The sequence below is a fragment of the Vidua chalybeata genome, chromosome 3, assembly GCF_026979565.1.
Source record: "Vidua chalybeata isolate OUT-0048 chromosome 3, bVidCha1 merged haplotype, whole genome shotgun sequence".
Classification (NCBI taxonomy): Eukaryota; Metazoa; Chordata; class Aves; order Passeriformes; family Viduidae; genus Vidua; species Vidua chalybeata.
Window position 1 is genome coordinate 48124780 of NC_071532.1, and position 14068 is coordinate 48138847.

A 14068-nucleotide genomic window follows, 5' to 3' on the forward strand; every position below is an offset into this window, starting at 1 on the left:
CTGAATGGAAGAGAAAAACTGTCTATGCACAGTTACATTTCCCTTGCTATGAGGTAAGTTACTTCCATGTGTAAGACATGCTTTTTATGTGAATGCTATATAATAGAAACAAACTGTATATGTTTTAATGGGTTAAGAAAGAAAAAAAAAGGTAAAGCAGATGACTGGTCAAGTTTAAAACTCATCAATTTTCCTTAAAATTGGTTTTCTGCCATAATATTGTCTGTGAATTTCCTGATTCCTTAGTTGATCAGAAAACCTGACTTTGAAGAAAAAAAGTATAAATTTATTCTTATTTTTGTTAAAATTTTATCGCTCTTTATTTTTTACAAGCCATATTACAAACTTGGGCGCTCAGAATTAGCATAGGCCTAAAACATAAAAGGGGAACAAGTCACTCTATAACAGAGCAGAACTAAAGAACTTGAGAGAAGGCTGTGCAACCAGCACCAGATATACTCCCACCAGAGCTGGGATCATTATCTGTACAACTTGAGGTCACCATCTTTCTTTTCACAAAATAAACAAAATACTCCAACAACAAACATTTAATTAAAAACAACCAAACAAACAAGAAACCCCAAACAAAAAACCAAACAAAAAGCCAATAACAACAACAAGAAAAACCCAAACAGAACCACAGAAAACTTTTTGCCAGAGCACGGATTCAAAAACCGGAACAAATATTTAAAATGTTTGACAAGTTACCAGTGCAATTCTTCTGGAAGTTGGGATTCTCTAGCGGGTGCCCTGGAATGCGGCACTGAAATCTGTGCTGCCAGAACTCGGGAAACCAGGGGTTGCGGGTGTTGGTGTCCAGCCGCAGCTTCAGGTAGTAGTCATCAAATGCCAGCACCTCGGGAGACTGCAGCTTGATAGTAATGCCTCCATTTGCCTCGGGCTCATAGCCTTCAATGACCTCATCTCTGTCTGCCCAGCCGTCACTGAAAAGAGGCAAAAAAACGCTTATTACACAAAGACAGAGAGCTGGTTTTGAAAAAGCAACGAGCCAAAGGCAGGCCGGCACCCTTGGAAAGCAGTGATTAATGGGGAATCTAAAGATGTAAAATTCAGGCAGAGAAAGCAGAGAGATAGTGACTTGTAATGAGCAGTCTGACTGATTTCATGTGGAGTCCTCATTAACTCATCCAGAATAATGAGGTTTTATCCATGTCCTTCTGGAAAGGTTATTTAGGCATAGCTTGTGCTGTGATATCCCTGTGACTGAAGAGATTCTGCTTAATTTCTGCTGTCCTGTAAGAGGTGGAAATCGAGAAAATTATTGCTGTTGAATAGAAAAACAAGCCAGGATACTGGATTTTTTTCAAAATAGACCTCAGCCTGCATGGATCATACAGCTAGAAGAGCAATTCAAATCAAACATGTGAGAATTGCATTCTGTTGGAAGAGAATAGAGTGAGACTACTCCACCCAACTAAAAAGAAAACAACATGCTATTCTCCCACTGCATGGGATTTGTGATAACATGCTTTTTTTTTTTCTTTCCCTCATCCTTCTTCTTTTTCTTTTTCTTCTTCTTTTTTTTTTTTTTTTAATTAAGAAAGAATGGCTTTCTACTTTACTTCCCTGTTTGTTCATATGTAAGATTCTTTTGAAAACTCAAGATAAAGCTCTTTCTTGACAACATTATTTCATGGAAATTCTATCTTAAGAGGTTTGAATAAAGTCCATTTGGCTTAGCAAGTGAGCTTTAGTTTAGTTCTTTGGTTCTTTCTCTCCTTCTTTAGGAGTCCATTGATTTAGTGTCATTCTCCAGTTCTTAGCATCCCCTAAGAACAGTGCTTTTACTGTCTAATTTAAGTGCAAATATAAGTCAGCTATTGCTTAATCTTAAAATGTGGGCATGTAATGAGAGAAACAGATTTTTCTGGCACCTCAGATATAGGTCTATTGCACATAGAATCAAATCAGCTGCACTGCTTCTCTGAATAGCAGACAAATGAAGCACTTCCAGCAGCAAAGAGCTCAAGAGAAAAAATGCAATTCACCACTAAGAGAAGTCTCAGATTCACCCAAAAGAGGGTTGCATCTTGAATTCCAGACAGACTGAAAGAAGGTCCTTGTTAGAAGCCTTTTACACACAGCCTTGACAGAAGTGTTGTGGTGCAGACCATTACCAGCTGAGGGCATTTATGAGACATTCAGCACAATTGTGCCTGGGTCTCCACAAAAGAAAATATAGATGATTTGAAGTAGCAAGCTCTGTCACAGTCCTGGTCAGACAGCTGTAAAGTGACTATGTACTGCACATGTGTGAGCTTTTGGTCCTCAGCCACCAGACTAAACAGCTGCATGGTTTAGTTGGCATTCACATTAAGTGCTGCGTCTCTGCTCTAAGCACCCAGAAAGAAAATGGCAGTTTTCCATGAAAATACAGGAAAACCCATGTAGTAAATTCTTTCCACATCTAAAACACAACACATTCCTCTATTACAGAAGTTATTTGAGACATGGGGCATCTGGCAGTGCAGAGTAATCAATATATTCCTTTCAACTTAGTCTCAGGATCTCACAAAACACTATTTTAAGATAGCACTCCATGGCACCTTCAAGGCAGGATTTCTTCTTTGTTTCCCCCTTTACCAAGGCCTTCCAGTAAGAATCACACAAAATTTCTGAGTTTACAAACTGCTGACAAATATCTGCATACAGCATGAGATATATGTGTGTGCCTGTTGCATTTCAAATGCAGTATGAAAGCAAAGAGCTGGGGGAGATGCAGGGTGTAGGTCACAGGAGGAAGACAGCGATTTTGGAAATCTCTCTGTCAAGCTGGTCCTGGCAGAAGCTGCTGGTCACTTCTTCCCACAGCCTGGGGTGCAGGTTACTCAGTGTCTTGTACCAATACAGCCCAAGTGATACCCACCTGGCTCAATTTTGGCCTGACAGCTGCACTTGAATTGCCACAGGGGTGCACAGAGTTAAAAACCTACAATTTGTCCATCCCTGCTCCCTGCCCAAGCAGACTTCCTGAAATTCTGGAGAGGGGAAGATGCCATGGTTCAGCATCTCTGCATCCCCCCACTCTTCACTTGTCCATATGCTGAAGACAAATAATAAAATGTACCATGCTCCCCAGACTACTTCATAACAGACCATGGTCTAGGTAATCCTGATCTAGATAACCTACACAAAGGTAAATCCATGAAAATTAATTTTCTGGATTTCACATAATTCAAGATGGAAATTTTTACTAGAGAGGAGAAAAAGACACAATATTTATTTTTTCTTATGTGGGGGAAAAGTAAGAAAGCGATCATTCTGACAGCATGAGTAATTAACTCCTAATTGCATAATTACCTCATTATTTTTCACAGTGTTTTTGGTTTTCAAATGGTAGACTCAAGCAGAAACATTAGCAAGACACAAAAATTAAGTAAATTGAGCCATTTTTTTACAAGACCTTGTTGAAATGAGTTAGTTTCACTACTGCTTGGACTCCTACTAGCCAAAAAATAAATCTTTATTTTTCCTCTCCTCTTTCCCAATATGTTTAGCTTGGAAAATGGCCACATAAACTCTGAAGGCAAAACGGAGCAAATCTGGAACACAAGAGAAAATGTATTTTGAGTTCTCTGAGGGCAATTCACTGAAAAGTTCCCCTAAACTGGAACACAGACTGTCACCTAATGTTTCTTTGTCTCTTTTTGGCCCCAAATATTTTTTATTCTCTCTTCAACTTCTTCAAATTGTTAAATCTGTCTGATAAGTTTTATCTTCAAAAATGTGAAGAAAAAGCCCTGGAATCAAAGAAAAAAGGTTCATAGGTATTGAAGCTCATATGGGAGCTTTGCTCTACTTTCAGTAAAGTCAAGGAAGCAAAGAGGAATCCTCTGGTTTCTTAGGGGATCCATGCCATCCTGGCAGCTGCAGGCTGACTGAGCTGAAATTTGCCCTGAGTGGGATGTGCAGCCCTACCTGCAGCTGTAGGAGGATTATTAGAGACCCAAGATCCTTTTATAACATCTTTCTGGATTCCTTTTTGCTGTTTATATACATGTCAAAAAAAGATTGTCTGAAAGGACTACACCCCTGGTGTCATATGAATAAATGGATAGTGGTCCAGAAGATGGTGGGGAAAAAAAAAAAAAAATTTATTGCTGGGTAACTGCATGATTCTGATGGTCAGATGATAGGGTGTCAGTGACAGAATCACAAGACCAATAGCTGAGTCAACATAAAAATGAAATTTCATTTTAAATAGGAAGCACATACTATTCTTTTGTTGTCAGAATAAGTACATTCCACCTACTATCCTCCTTTCATCCTGCTGAATAGCAAGTAGCACTACACACAGCACTTTTTGCTAGCCTGTCTTTCTGTGCCTTTGCTACAGATTTCAGGAGGTGGCCCAATATCCATTACCCACACTGTCATCCCTGGTAAGTGTCCATGCGTGTGACAAGCTAGCCTTGAAATGTGTTGGGTATCTTGCGCAACTGTTGATCTGAAGCTCTGTGAGGGAGTTTAAAGTGTGATGACAGAAACAGTGAGGGAGGGAAAAGCATGTGGGTGTCAAACTAGCAACCACTCTTTTTGCTCTTAGGAGAAAAAGAACAGCTTTTGTTATGGTTTTGTGGTGTTTATCACAGTCAAAATGGTCACTGATGCTCTGCAAGCTGCTCTTGGTCCAAGTCCCAGTCTGGTGGCTGACATTAATGATGCCAAATCCAAGTTTCAATGCTCACTCAAACAAAAATCAGGTGGAAAGGGAAAAAGCTCAAAGCTACCCCAGAGGATTGGAAGTCCTAGTTCCCACTGTCACAGATGGAATTTGAAGAAACAAAGCTATTTTTTTCAGTTTACTGTTCTGTTAATATGTAACAATGGACATCACTGAATTGTGGCTTAAGCATCTTAGCCTCCCTGTATTTTCTGAACTGCAGTCCCATATATTCTTGTGACTGAAACACTGGGAGAAATCGAATGGATTTCCAATTTCCTCTCCTCTTCCAAGCATGAATACTGTCAGCTGCTCTTCACAAGGGCTGATGAGACAACCAGCAATCAGCCTTTCTATTTTCATCTCTTCAGAGCTTAACTCTTAAGTGATGCAGCAGCAGCTCTGCTTCTCAGCACAGTGCTCAGAGAGTTACTCATCCAGATGCTTTTTCCAAACAGGCAAACCCACAAAAGTAAACACACTACTGTTTATGAGAACTGCTTTCCCTGTGATTATTGTCGAGTTAGTATCCTTTCACAGGCAAAGAAAATGAAGTACATTTGTTAGTCACGGATACTTACCGGCAATTTGATCCCTGCACCCTTGAATGGTTTGATCTGACTGACCAAAGCTATAGAGGGCAATTGATTTAGAGTCCTCTGACTGGAGAGCTGCAACTCCCTTTGCATTAACGGAGGTTATGTTTTCTTAAGAAGTTTTCATTCATTATGAGACATTTTCTTTCTCTATGGACAAGTTATAAAAGAGAAGGAATTAAGACCAAGAAGCCCTTTTAAATGCTAAATGAATTATTTCTGCAATAATCCTTCTGCCTACAGTAGATATTCTTGCCATTATAAAACCAAATAAATCAATCATATTAACATAATTTCTATCTCTTTAGTTTCAAGTATTCAACCTTCACAGTAGCTCCCTGCAGATATCCCATTCAAACAGGCTGGCAGGGAACTAGGTGACTGTAACAGGCTCAGAATCTACTTTCTTGCCTTGCCTCCTTTCACAAAACTAAAGTCCACGTCAGTACACCTCCCCTGTCATGTTAATATATATCCCTGCAGATCCCAGTGCTGAATTCCTTCTTGCCACACTCTCAAGGCTGCCAGCTGGCCTGCTGTTCTGTCAAACTTCTAATGCATTTAAGGATAGCACCACTCAGAGAATTCAACATTCAATAAAGTGCCACGACATTTTGTGGATATGTTAATATCTGTATTTTTATAAACAATTATTTTATGCTCGATTATATACATATTTTTAAAAGGCTGGACATTTTAATTGGAAAATGCTTTTGCAAAACTGTCTTTCTGTGTAGTACTCAGATGCTGCTTTTTTAGAGGCTCAGACACTGCGTATGTAGGGGTATTTCAAAATGCTACAAAACCCAAAATAGTGATAAATAGCATTTAAATAATTTGTTCTTTGATTCTGGCAAATACCAGTGGTCTCAATTTCCAGAACTGGTCAGACATGGAAACCTGCAAATTTCACTTTCTCATTTTATAAAAGTCTTTTCTGACAGCATCCCACTGGAAAATCCTGCACACATTCTCCTGTCTGCATGCAAGAGTTGTACATCTCCGCTTCTTTACTGGCAGAATGGATGGAAACAGAACTCAGCATAAGGCCAACCCAAAAAGCAGAGGTGTGGCAAGTGGAATAATTTCATAGGGAAAAAAAATCAGTGTTGCCACTGGCTATGATCATAGGTGGCAGAATCAGGCCCAGAGTTACTCATGAACAGTAGCTGACTGCTCAGCTGCTTTCTTCTGGGAATAGATTTTTTTTTAAGAATTCTTTATTTCACCAGCCTGATATGAAGCAAAAATTATCTTATTATGAAAGAGGATGGGCCTATTCTCTAGCAATAAGGAGCACTACCAAAGATACTCAGTGTCTGTGTAATACATGCTTTAAACAGAAGATGCCATGTAAAGAAAATTGAGACTGTCCAATAGTCACAAGTCAGCAACTCACAAAGTGACTTTCCTCCTTAGGCGTATGCATTGTCAGTCAATCCCAGCAGTCAGCAATGTCAGCTAAAGGGTGATGATCATTACTGCTAATGAGTATTGTTGCAAACATGGGAAACAAAAGGCCATTTTTTGCACTTTAACTAATTCACCAGAATTACACACTTGCATTGAAGGGTGGGAGACCTTTCTTTAGTTGCCAACCAGGAATTTTTAGAAAGCAGAGTTTTACTTCTACGTGTATTATAAGTCCTAACAACATTAGGAAATTAATCCCATGGCTACAGATAAGCCTGTATGTCACTGCTGGCAAGAGCAGGCTGAAAGGCTGTGTACTGTCAGTCTGTAACCTGAGGCCTGCTGACAACTGACTGACCTCCTCAAAACCAGAAGAATCAAGTTCACTAAATTTTCTCAGCTGAAAGGAAGGCAAACAGGTGATAATATGCAAGCATAGAATGGCAATCATAGAATGGACTAAAATGAGCTGAAAGCATGGGAATATGCATACTGGAAGCATGAGAAGAAAACTCCTGAAGCGCCTTCTAGGAACGCTTTAGAAAGCAAAAAGTAAACAGAAGACTGCTGCCTTGACAATGTCATGCACACACAAAAAAAGGTACAAGAAAAGCATTTGGTGCCAGACTGCGCAGATTTTAGACTGAGAACTCACACAGCACTACTAGCGCACTGTGGGCTGTAAACCTCCCATCAACTAGAGACTGAAGAGTATGTCAAAGATCCGAGTGACAGAGGAAGAGATGGGTATGATTTACCAGTTAACCCGGCTCCATTTGAGACAACTCTTTTTACCCATTATGGTTCATCTCTAATATCCTGCAGGAGGTGCTATGTCATGAGAGAAATTGAGATAGGAAGTTTAAACAGTTGAAAAGTAATTCCAAGGCCACTTCCTGCAAGTGATTTGTCACATTTCTTGGTAAAATTTCTGTTCTTGTCAGGTTCTGCTTCATGATATTGCATACAATATTTTTTGCTTCCCATTCATGATTCCTGAGGGCTCACAGTCACAGTAGCACATTTGTTATTATATTTCACACAAAAAAAACCTCTTGGCAAGGGCTTGAATCTTTTATTTAGTCAATCAGAGATTTTTTTTTAAAGAATTGTAAAGAACCTAAAGTTGGTAAATGACAGTTCACAATGTTTCAAATTATCATTATTCACTTCCGTGTGAATGTTCAAAGTTTTTGCACTGTTCATTTAAAAATGTAGATTATAACCTTGTGGACCATGATGGATTGTATTTTGCAAATATGTATTTACGAAGGTTTTAATTATCATATGTGGTGCATATATTTGCATGCAATTTGCATAATGTAATTTCACTGCCTATCATGCAGGCAATATCTTGGAGAGTCTTTACTGTGAAGACTCTTGATATGTTTGGCATTTTTAAATGTAGTTGCTGCTTTTATGCAGGAAAGATTTTACCATTCTCAAGGCTGCACAATGCTGTATATCTTGGAAAATCAGCAACCATTCATTTATTCTCTAAGGCAATGGCTGATTTTTCAAAAGGGATGCACATGCTTTCAGCACAGACTGACAAGTGGATTAAATCCTTGCTCTGCATGTTTGAAATTCATAACATGAGGCATCATGAAAGCACAGTATCTTTTTCCAAATGGAAGCATGCGTGTAGAGAAGAATATCTAATTTTAAACAAACACACACAAATAGGAAATTTTAATCTTAGCATCGTGCCTCATCTAAGGTGCTCCTGGGCTCCAATATCACAGAATAAACTGAATTGGAAGGGAGCCGCAAGGGTCATCGAAGTCCAGCTCCTGGCCCTTCACAAGACACCCCAAGAGTCACACCAAGTGCCTGAAAGAATTGTCCAAACACTTGAATTCTGTCAGGCTAGTGCTGTGACCACTTCCCTGGGGAGCCTGTTCCAGTGTCCAACCACCCTCTGGTATCCAGCAGATATCCAGTGCCCAACCATCCTTTTCCTGATATCCAACCTAAACCTCTCCTGACACAACTTCAGCCACATTCACTGAAATCAAAGATTTTTACCATCTTATTAATACACATAAATGTAAAAACAGAGATGTTTAGCCTTGCATCTCTGTACCAGTTCCTGGGGATTTTTTGTATCCCCTTGCTGCTGCTTTGCTTCTATATATGTGCAAGAAGACTCCATCAAAAAATTAATACGGATAGTAAGGATACAGTCATTCCTGCTATAAAGAGCCCAACTGGAATCCCTTTTCAGGATGGATAATTAGGAAGAAATATTGCTGCTGGTTCTTCCAACCTGTCTGAAAGTTAGAGACTGAGGTCTTTTCTCTGCAACCATGTAAAGGCATCAAGGGGAATGGAATCATTCCTGCCTCTACTCCAGCCAAGTACAGTCTTGGGCCTGGATCTGAACTGGAAAGAGAGATAACATATGGAATGGAAAGAGTCTGGAAATACACGGAAAGATATCTATAGTTATATAAATATATATAAATACAGGAAAGAGATCAAATAAACACAAGTCCCTTCTTTGCTCCATGTCACTCCATCTGACCTTGCTGGATGCTTGGATGTTAATTTTTTGCACTTATGAAAATAATAAATCATAAATGTCTTCCCTAACCACAAGCAGAAAAAGTGGAAGCATAGTTCCTTTCTTCCCTTCTTGCTTTGTTTTTGAGGTCCTGCTGAGGAACAAGAAAATAGAGAAACATCTTAGAATCCCATTTCCATTTTGATACAAACCATACTTTCAAAATAGCATGAATTGCAGCCTTTCAATTTCTCCATGATGGTTGCTTACTTTCACAGGATAATCCAAAGTTTCCCTTTAGGGTTTATATTTTTAGTTGATTCCCTCAAGCCATCAATTACTGTAACCATCTCATGTTACAAGAGTTAAGAGAAATACACAGAATTTATAGGCCTTTTCTCAATATAAATCAAATTTCAAATATGAAGACCTAAAGAGTATGTCCCATGTCTTGCATTAGCTTGCCATTACTGGTTTGCATATCTACTATTTTTCATATCTGCACAAGGTTTCTGGAATGCCTTTTCCACACTCATGCTTGAAAATGGAACCTTTGTTCAGGAACTGCTATTTGCTTTGCTAGCCCTTTAATGAAGCTGTGTCTGCAGAGGAACTGGCAGCTGGAGGGAAGAGCCCATTATCTATTCCATACCAACGTGTACTAAAATGAGCTTTGAAAGTCAGATTGAATAAAATGAAGAACAAAAGAAGTATGATTAAACCCATGATAAAAATCACAAAGCTCATGAAGATATTAATCAAAGTTATCATATATTAGAATATCTCCCTAAATGACTGTTTCTAACAAAACTGTTTTAAATTTGTCCTCATCTGCCATTCTCTCTTTTTCACATTCTGTGCATAATTGAACATCCACATTACTATGAATGTTTATGAATAATATAATTTCCACTCAAGTATTTATAAGTCATTCATTTGAAATAACATATTGATATGGGAAATATCAAATCCATATTATGCTAGTGAGTCTCCTAAGCCCCTAAACCATTCCAGTGAGAGAATCAAGTAATACTTTACGGCATGAATAAATAAACACAGAATAAATAAAATTATTAAACTTCAGTAGCCTACTAGCACAGTATTGTATAGTCTCAGTATAGAAAAGCTCATGAACTGCTAGGAAACCAAGAAACCAATGAATAATTTGAATAATGAATTCACCTGAAAATTAACCAATCTTTTAATGAACAATTGCTGAACATTAAACACATGTAATACCTTGAATATTTTTATAATCCATTTGGTTCAGACAATTCTATTATACTTGACCTGAAGCAAATGTTAGAGAGCATTTAAAAATGTAAAAAAATATTATTGATTTACCTTTCTGCAATTACTGACGTCTTAAAGTTGTACGCATCTATTCCTGTAGCTATACACTTATGAAATAAGAAATTTAAGAATAGTCCTATGCTTGTCTAAACCACATTTAGTTCAACACCACCTGGCTAACCTCTACACCTTAGAGTTCCTGCTGCAGCAAGCAGAGCTAGAGTAGGACAGTAAGAGTCTTTTAGGCATTTAGGTCTCAGATATCCAGTCCACATTAAAACCAAAAAGGTCCGGAATATAACTGGAAATTATCAGATATCTTTCTCAGAGGAACCTCTGAAATGTGCTATGTTGTTTAAATGTACTTATTAAAGACCAGATCATGAGTTTATCATTCAGATTGTTCAAGTGTTATTCCTTCCAGGTGTCCTGCTGGCATCACAGAGAAAGCTAGGATTGCAGATACTCACTGGCATAAGGAAAAGGTTCACACAGGCTCCTGCTAGCATGCAGAAAGATGTTATAATATTGCATCCCACAGTAACCTCATTTTGGAGCATGTGGGGCATGGAATAGCCATAGTGAGGTGCATATTTAAATGCTGAGTTTGCCTGCAGCAATACCTGCCTACCCTCCTGACTATCTAAGGATTGGAAAAAGCAGCTATTAAAGCCTTTTTCTTTTAAAATAATGATTAATATGCAGACTTACTCAAGTGTAAACATAAGTGAAGATTTACTAAAAGTCATAGGTTTCATTTTAGGTTATGCTAATCAGAAATTTATATTGAAGATTTTATAAAAAAATATTTAAAACCCACTTATTGGTTATAAACAATAAAAATTGTGAACAGATGTACATTTAGAAAGAGTAGAATGATTTGCCAAAATCTTGCTCACACTAGATGTACTCTTACAGGTACTTGAAACATGCTTAAAACTACAGGAGTAAGAGAGTTTCATATACTTTTTATATGGTCAAGCCAAACTGAAATTAAGTAAATGTACATTGAGGAAACTACTGACATTTCATTAGACTAAATAAAATACAAAAATGCATCCAAGTCACAACTGAGAAGGCTTCCATTCTTCGAAGTGCCTAATTTACGAAATCACCAAATTAATGCACAATATAATCAAATTAATTTCAAAACGGACAAAACAAATATTAATCCTTGTTAGTTCTGTACTAGAGACTGAGAAGGCATCTTTTTTCCTTCTAAATCCCAAGTTGTACGTGAGTGAATTGGAAGATTTCTTCCAGGCAATATGTTTGGATAGCTTTTCTGATATCAGATATTTTCCTGATGGAAACTTGTCTTAATGACCATCTGTCCCAAAAAAAGATGAAGGCTTTGCCTCTGATCTAGAAGCTGTGTTTGTACCCTTATTTATGCAGTCATGGAATAATTTATGTTGGAAGAGATCCCTGGAGATCTTATAGCTTAGGAAGATACACAGTCTATGCAATCTCCTTTAAGTAATTTGTCTCATTCCTGTCATTTTCTTTGGATCATTAGAGTCATGTAACTTGGGAGACAACAAATCTGCTACTATAAATTAAGTTTTACACTTCTACTTAGGAAGATAAAGCTTCTTTTATATTTCATTAATCTATTGACCCCAGAGTAATCAGTGTGTTCCTAGGATCAAATTCTATTAATTAGTGATGATGTAACAACTTACTAATGGAAAACTGAAGCAAGCTTTTTAAAAATAATACCTGATTTTGCTGGCTTTTGAACAAAGGCACAACTGTGAAAAATTAACTTGACTTTCCTCCTACAAGACACAGCGAGAGAGAACTCTGCTTTTCCTTTCATGAATCTAGACAGAGAAGAAGAATGTGCATGGACCAACAGAAAACACATACTTGTCAATTGCTTCATGCAGTATTGGGATATGCAAGGAAATCTGAAAGCAACATGCAGAAACTTGTCTTGAGTAAAATGATGCATTTTTGGACAAGGAAAGGTAAAAGCCAAATGGAATCAACTAAAGCCTGCTGTCAGGATGCTGCATGGGCCAGCTACTCCTTGGGGAGCTGGGAGCTGAGAGGGAGCCCCAGGCAGGGCAGGGCCATGCCAGCCAGGGCTCAGCCCAGCTGTGTCCAGGCCAGGAGAGCCAGGGATATCCAGATGCTATGGCCAGGTTCAGCATCCATTCTGCTTTCAGCCTTTTGAATGACTTTTAAAATCTCTTAAATAGAGATGGGAGACATTGCCTGCTTAGAGTTTCTGTCCCACAAGTACAACTGCTACAGTCATCACAAACATGCAACATGTCCAGGCAGAAGAGAGAATGGCCCTCGGGACAACAAACCGGACCACTGTCATTTCCTGAAGGCAAGAAAGAAAAGGAAATTCAAAACCATGGAGAAGGTGACAAGTCCCCAGTGTTGTTATTTCCTTTTACTCTATGGCTGAATGACATGCAAAAGGTTTAGAATAAATCTCAAAAAAAAAAAAAAAAACACTTACAGTAATCTACTCTACCTCTATCAACAAGTTCTGAAATCAAATTTTTAAATCCATGTTTATACATGAAAATCAGAGAAAAACCAGTTACTTCTAGGGAAGCATTCAAAATAAAAAAAATACTTGCTTATATTCATCCATTGAAATACCAACAAAACCTACAGAATTTAAGGTTAAGTCACATGCAAGTTAAGAGAAAAGAAACAAACAAACCAAAAAAAAAAAAAACCCCAAACAGAACAACAAGAAGAAGAAAAACAAAACCCCAAACAGAACAATGTGGGGAGGAAAAGGAAAATAGCCTTTTCAATAAAATACTCCTGTGGGACAAATGCAAAAACAGCAGTCTGAAACTTTGAATAAAAGGACTGCTCCTCACAAAAAGGTAGAAGGGATAAAGGAGGAAAAAAATCAATGGAAGTGGAGAGAACAAGATAAAGAGCTCTAGACTTTCTGTATTATGTCCTGTGAGTTGTAAGTGAAGGAAGATTGCACAGTTGGTACTACCTCAGGAGAAACCTGGGATGTGATTAAAAGCCAAACAGGCAGAGTGCTTTCATCTGCTTCCTGCTGTCTTAGGACAAATGTTTGAGTTTTCCAAGTCCCCTTTAATCTTCCACTGGTGGCCACCTGTGCTTAGTCCTGTATTTTCCTCTCTACTTGATTTCTGGTGCATTAAAACTCCTTCTTTCCCATTCCAGTGAGAACAAAGCATGGGGAATTTTAATGTGCCCAGTTAGGAGGAATGGACACAAAGGAAAGTCCTATAGAAGCCTGAGCCTTGAGGACCCAGCAATTCTACATGGAGCAAATTACTTATCCCTTGTGAATACCATGGGGTTGAGTCTGGATCCTCTAACTGTGCTCTGGTAACACCTACTTATCTGAGGGATACAAAAGGAAATAAATGAGATTGCTCAGGATTAGTAAACTTTAGTCAGTTAGAGAAATGAAGGAATATGAGGGTAGTATCAAGGTCACTTCAATCATGGTGCTTTTCAGAAAGTCCATGGTAGGCAGAGGACACAAAGTTTGGGAAAGAATGCAGATGTGTCAGTATTTTGAGGGTCTTAAAGAAGAGTGCATAAATACAGATACAT

The 14068-nt window shown here is 38.3% G+C and overlaps 1 protein-coding gene across 5 annotated transcripts in view; it reads right to left on the minus strand.

The window, feature by feature from the left end:
* Positions 1-14068, minus strand: part of GRM1 (glutamate metabotropic receptor 1) — a 184738-nt gene that overhangs the window by 70610 nt on the left and 100060 nt on the right. For all 5 annotated transcript variants that reach the window (XR_008430133.1, XM_053938910.1, XM_053938911.1 and 2 more), the window contains exon 3: positions 709-944. Coding sequence is in view for 4 of the 5 variants with exons in the window: in XM_053938910.1 (XP_053794885.1) it covers positions 709-944 (236 nt within the window). In the remaining variant the exon portion in view is untranslated. The remainder of the gene's footprint in view (positions 1-708; positions 945-14068) is intronic.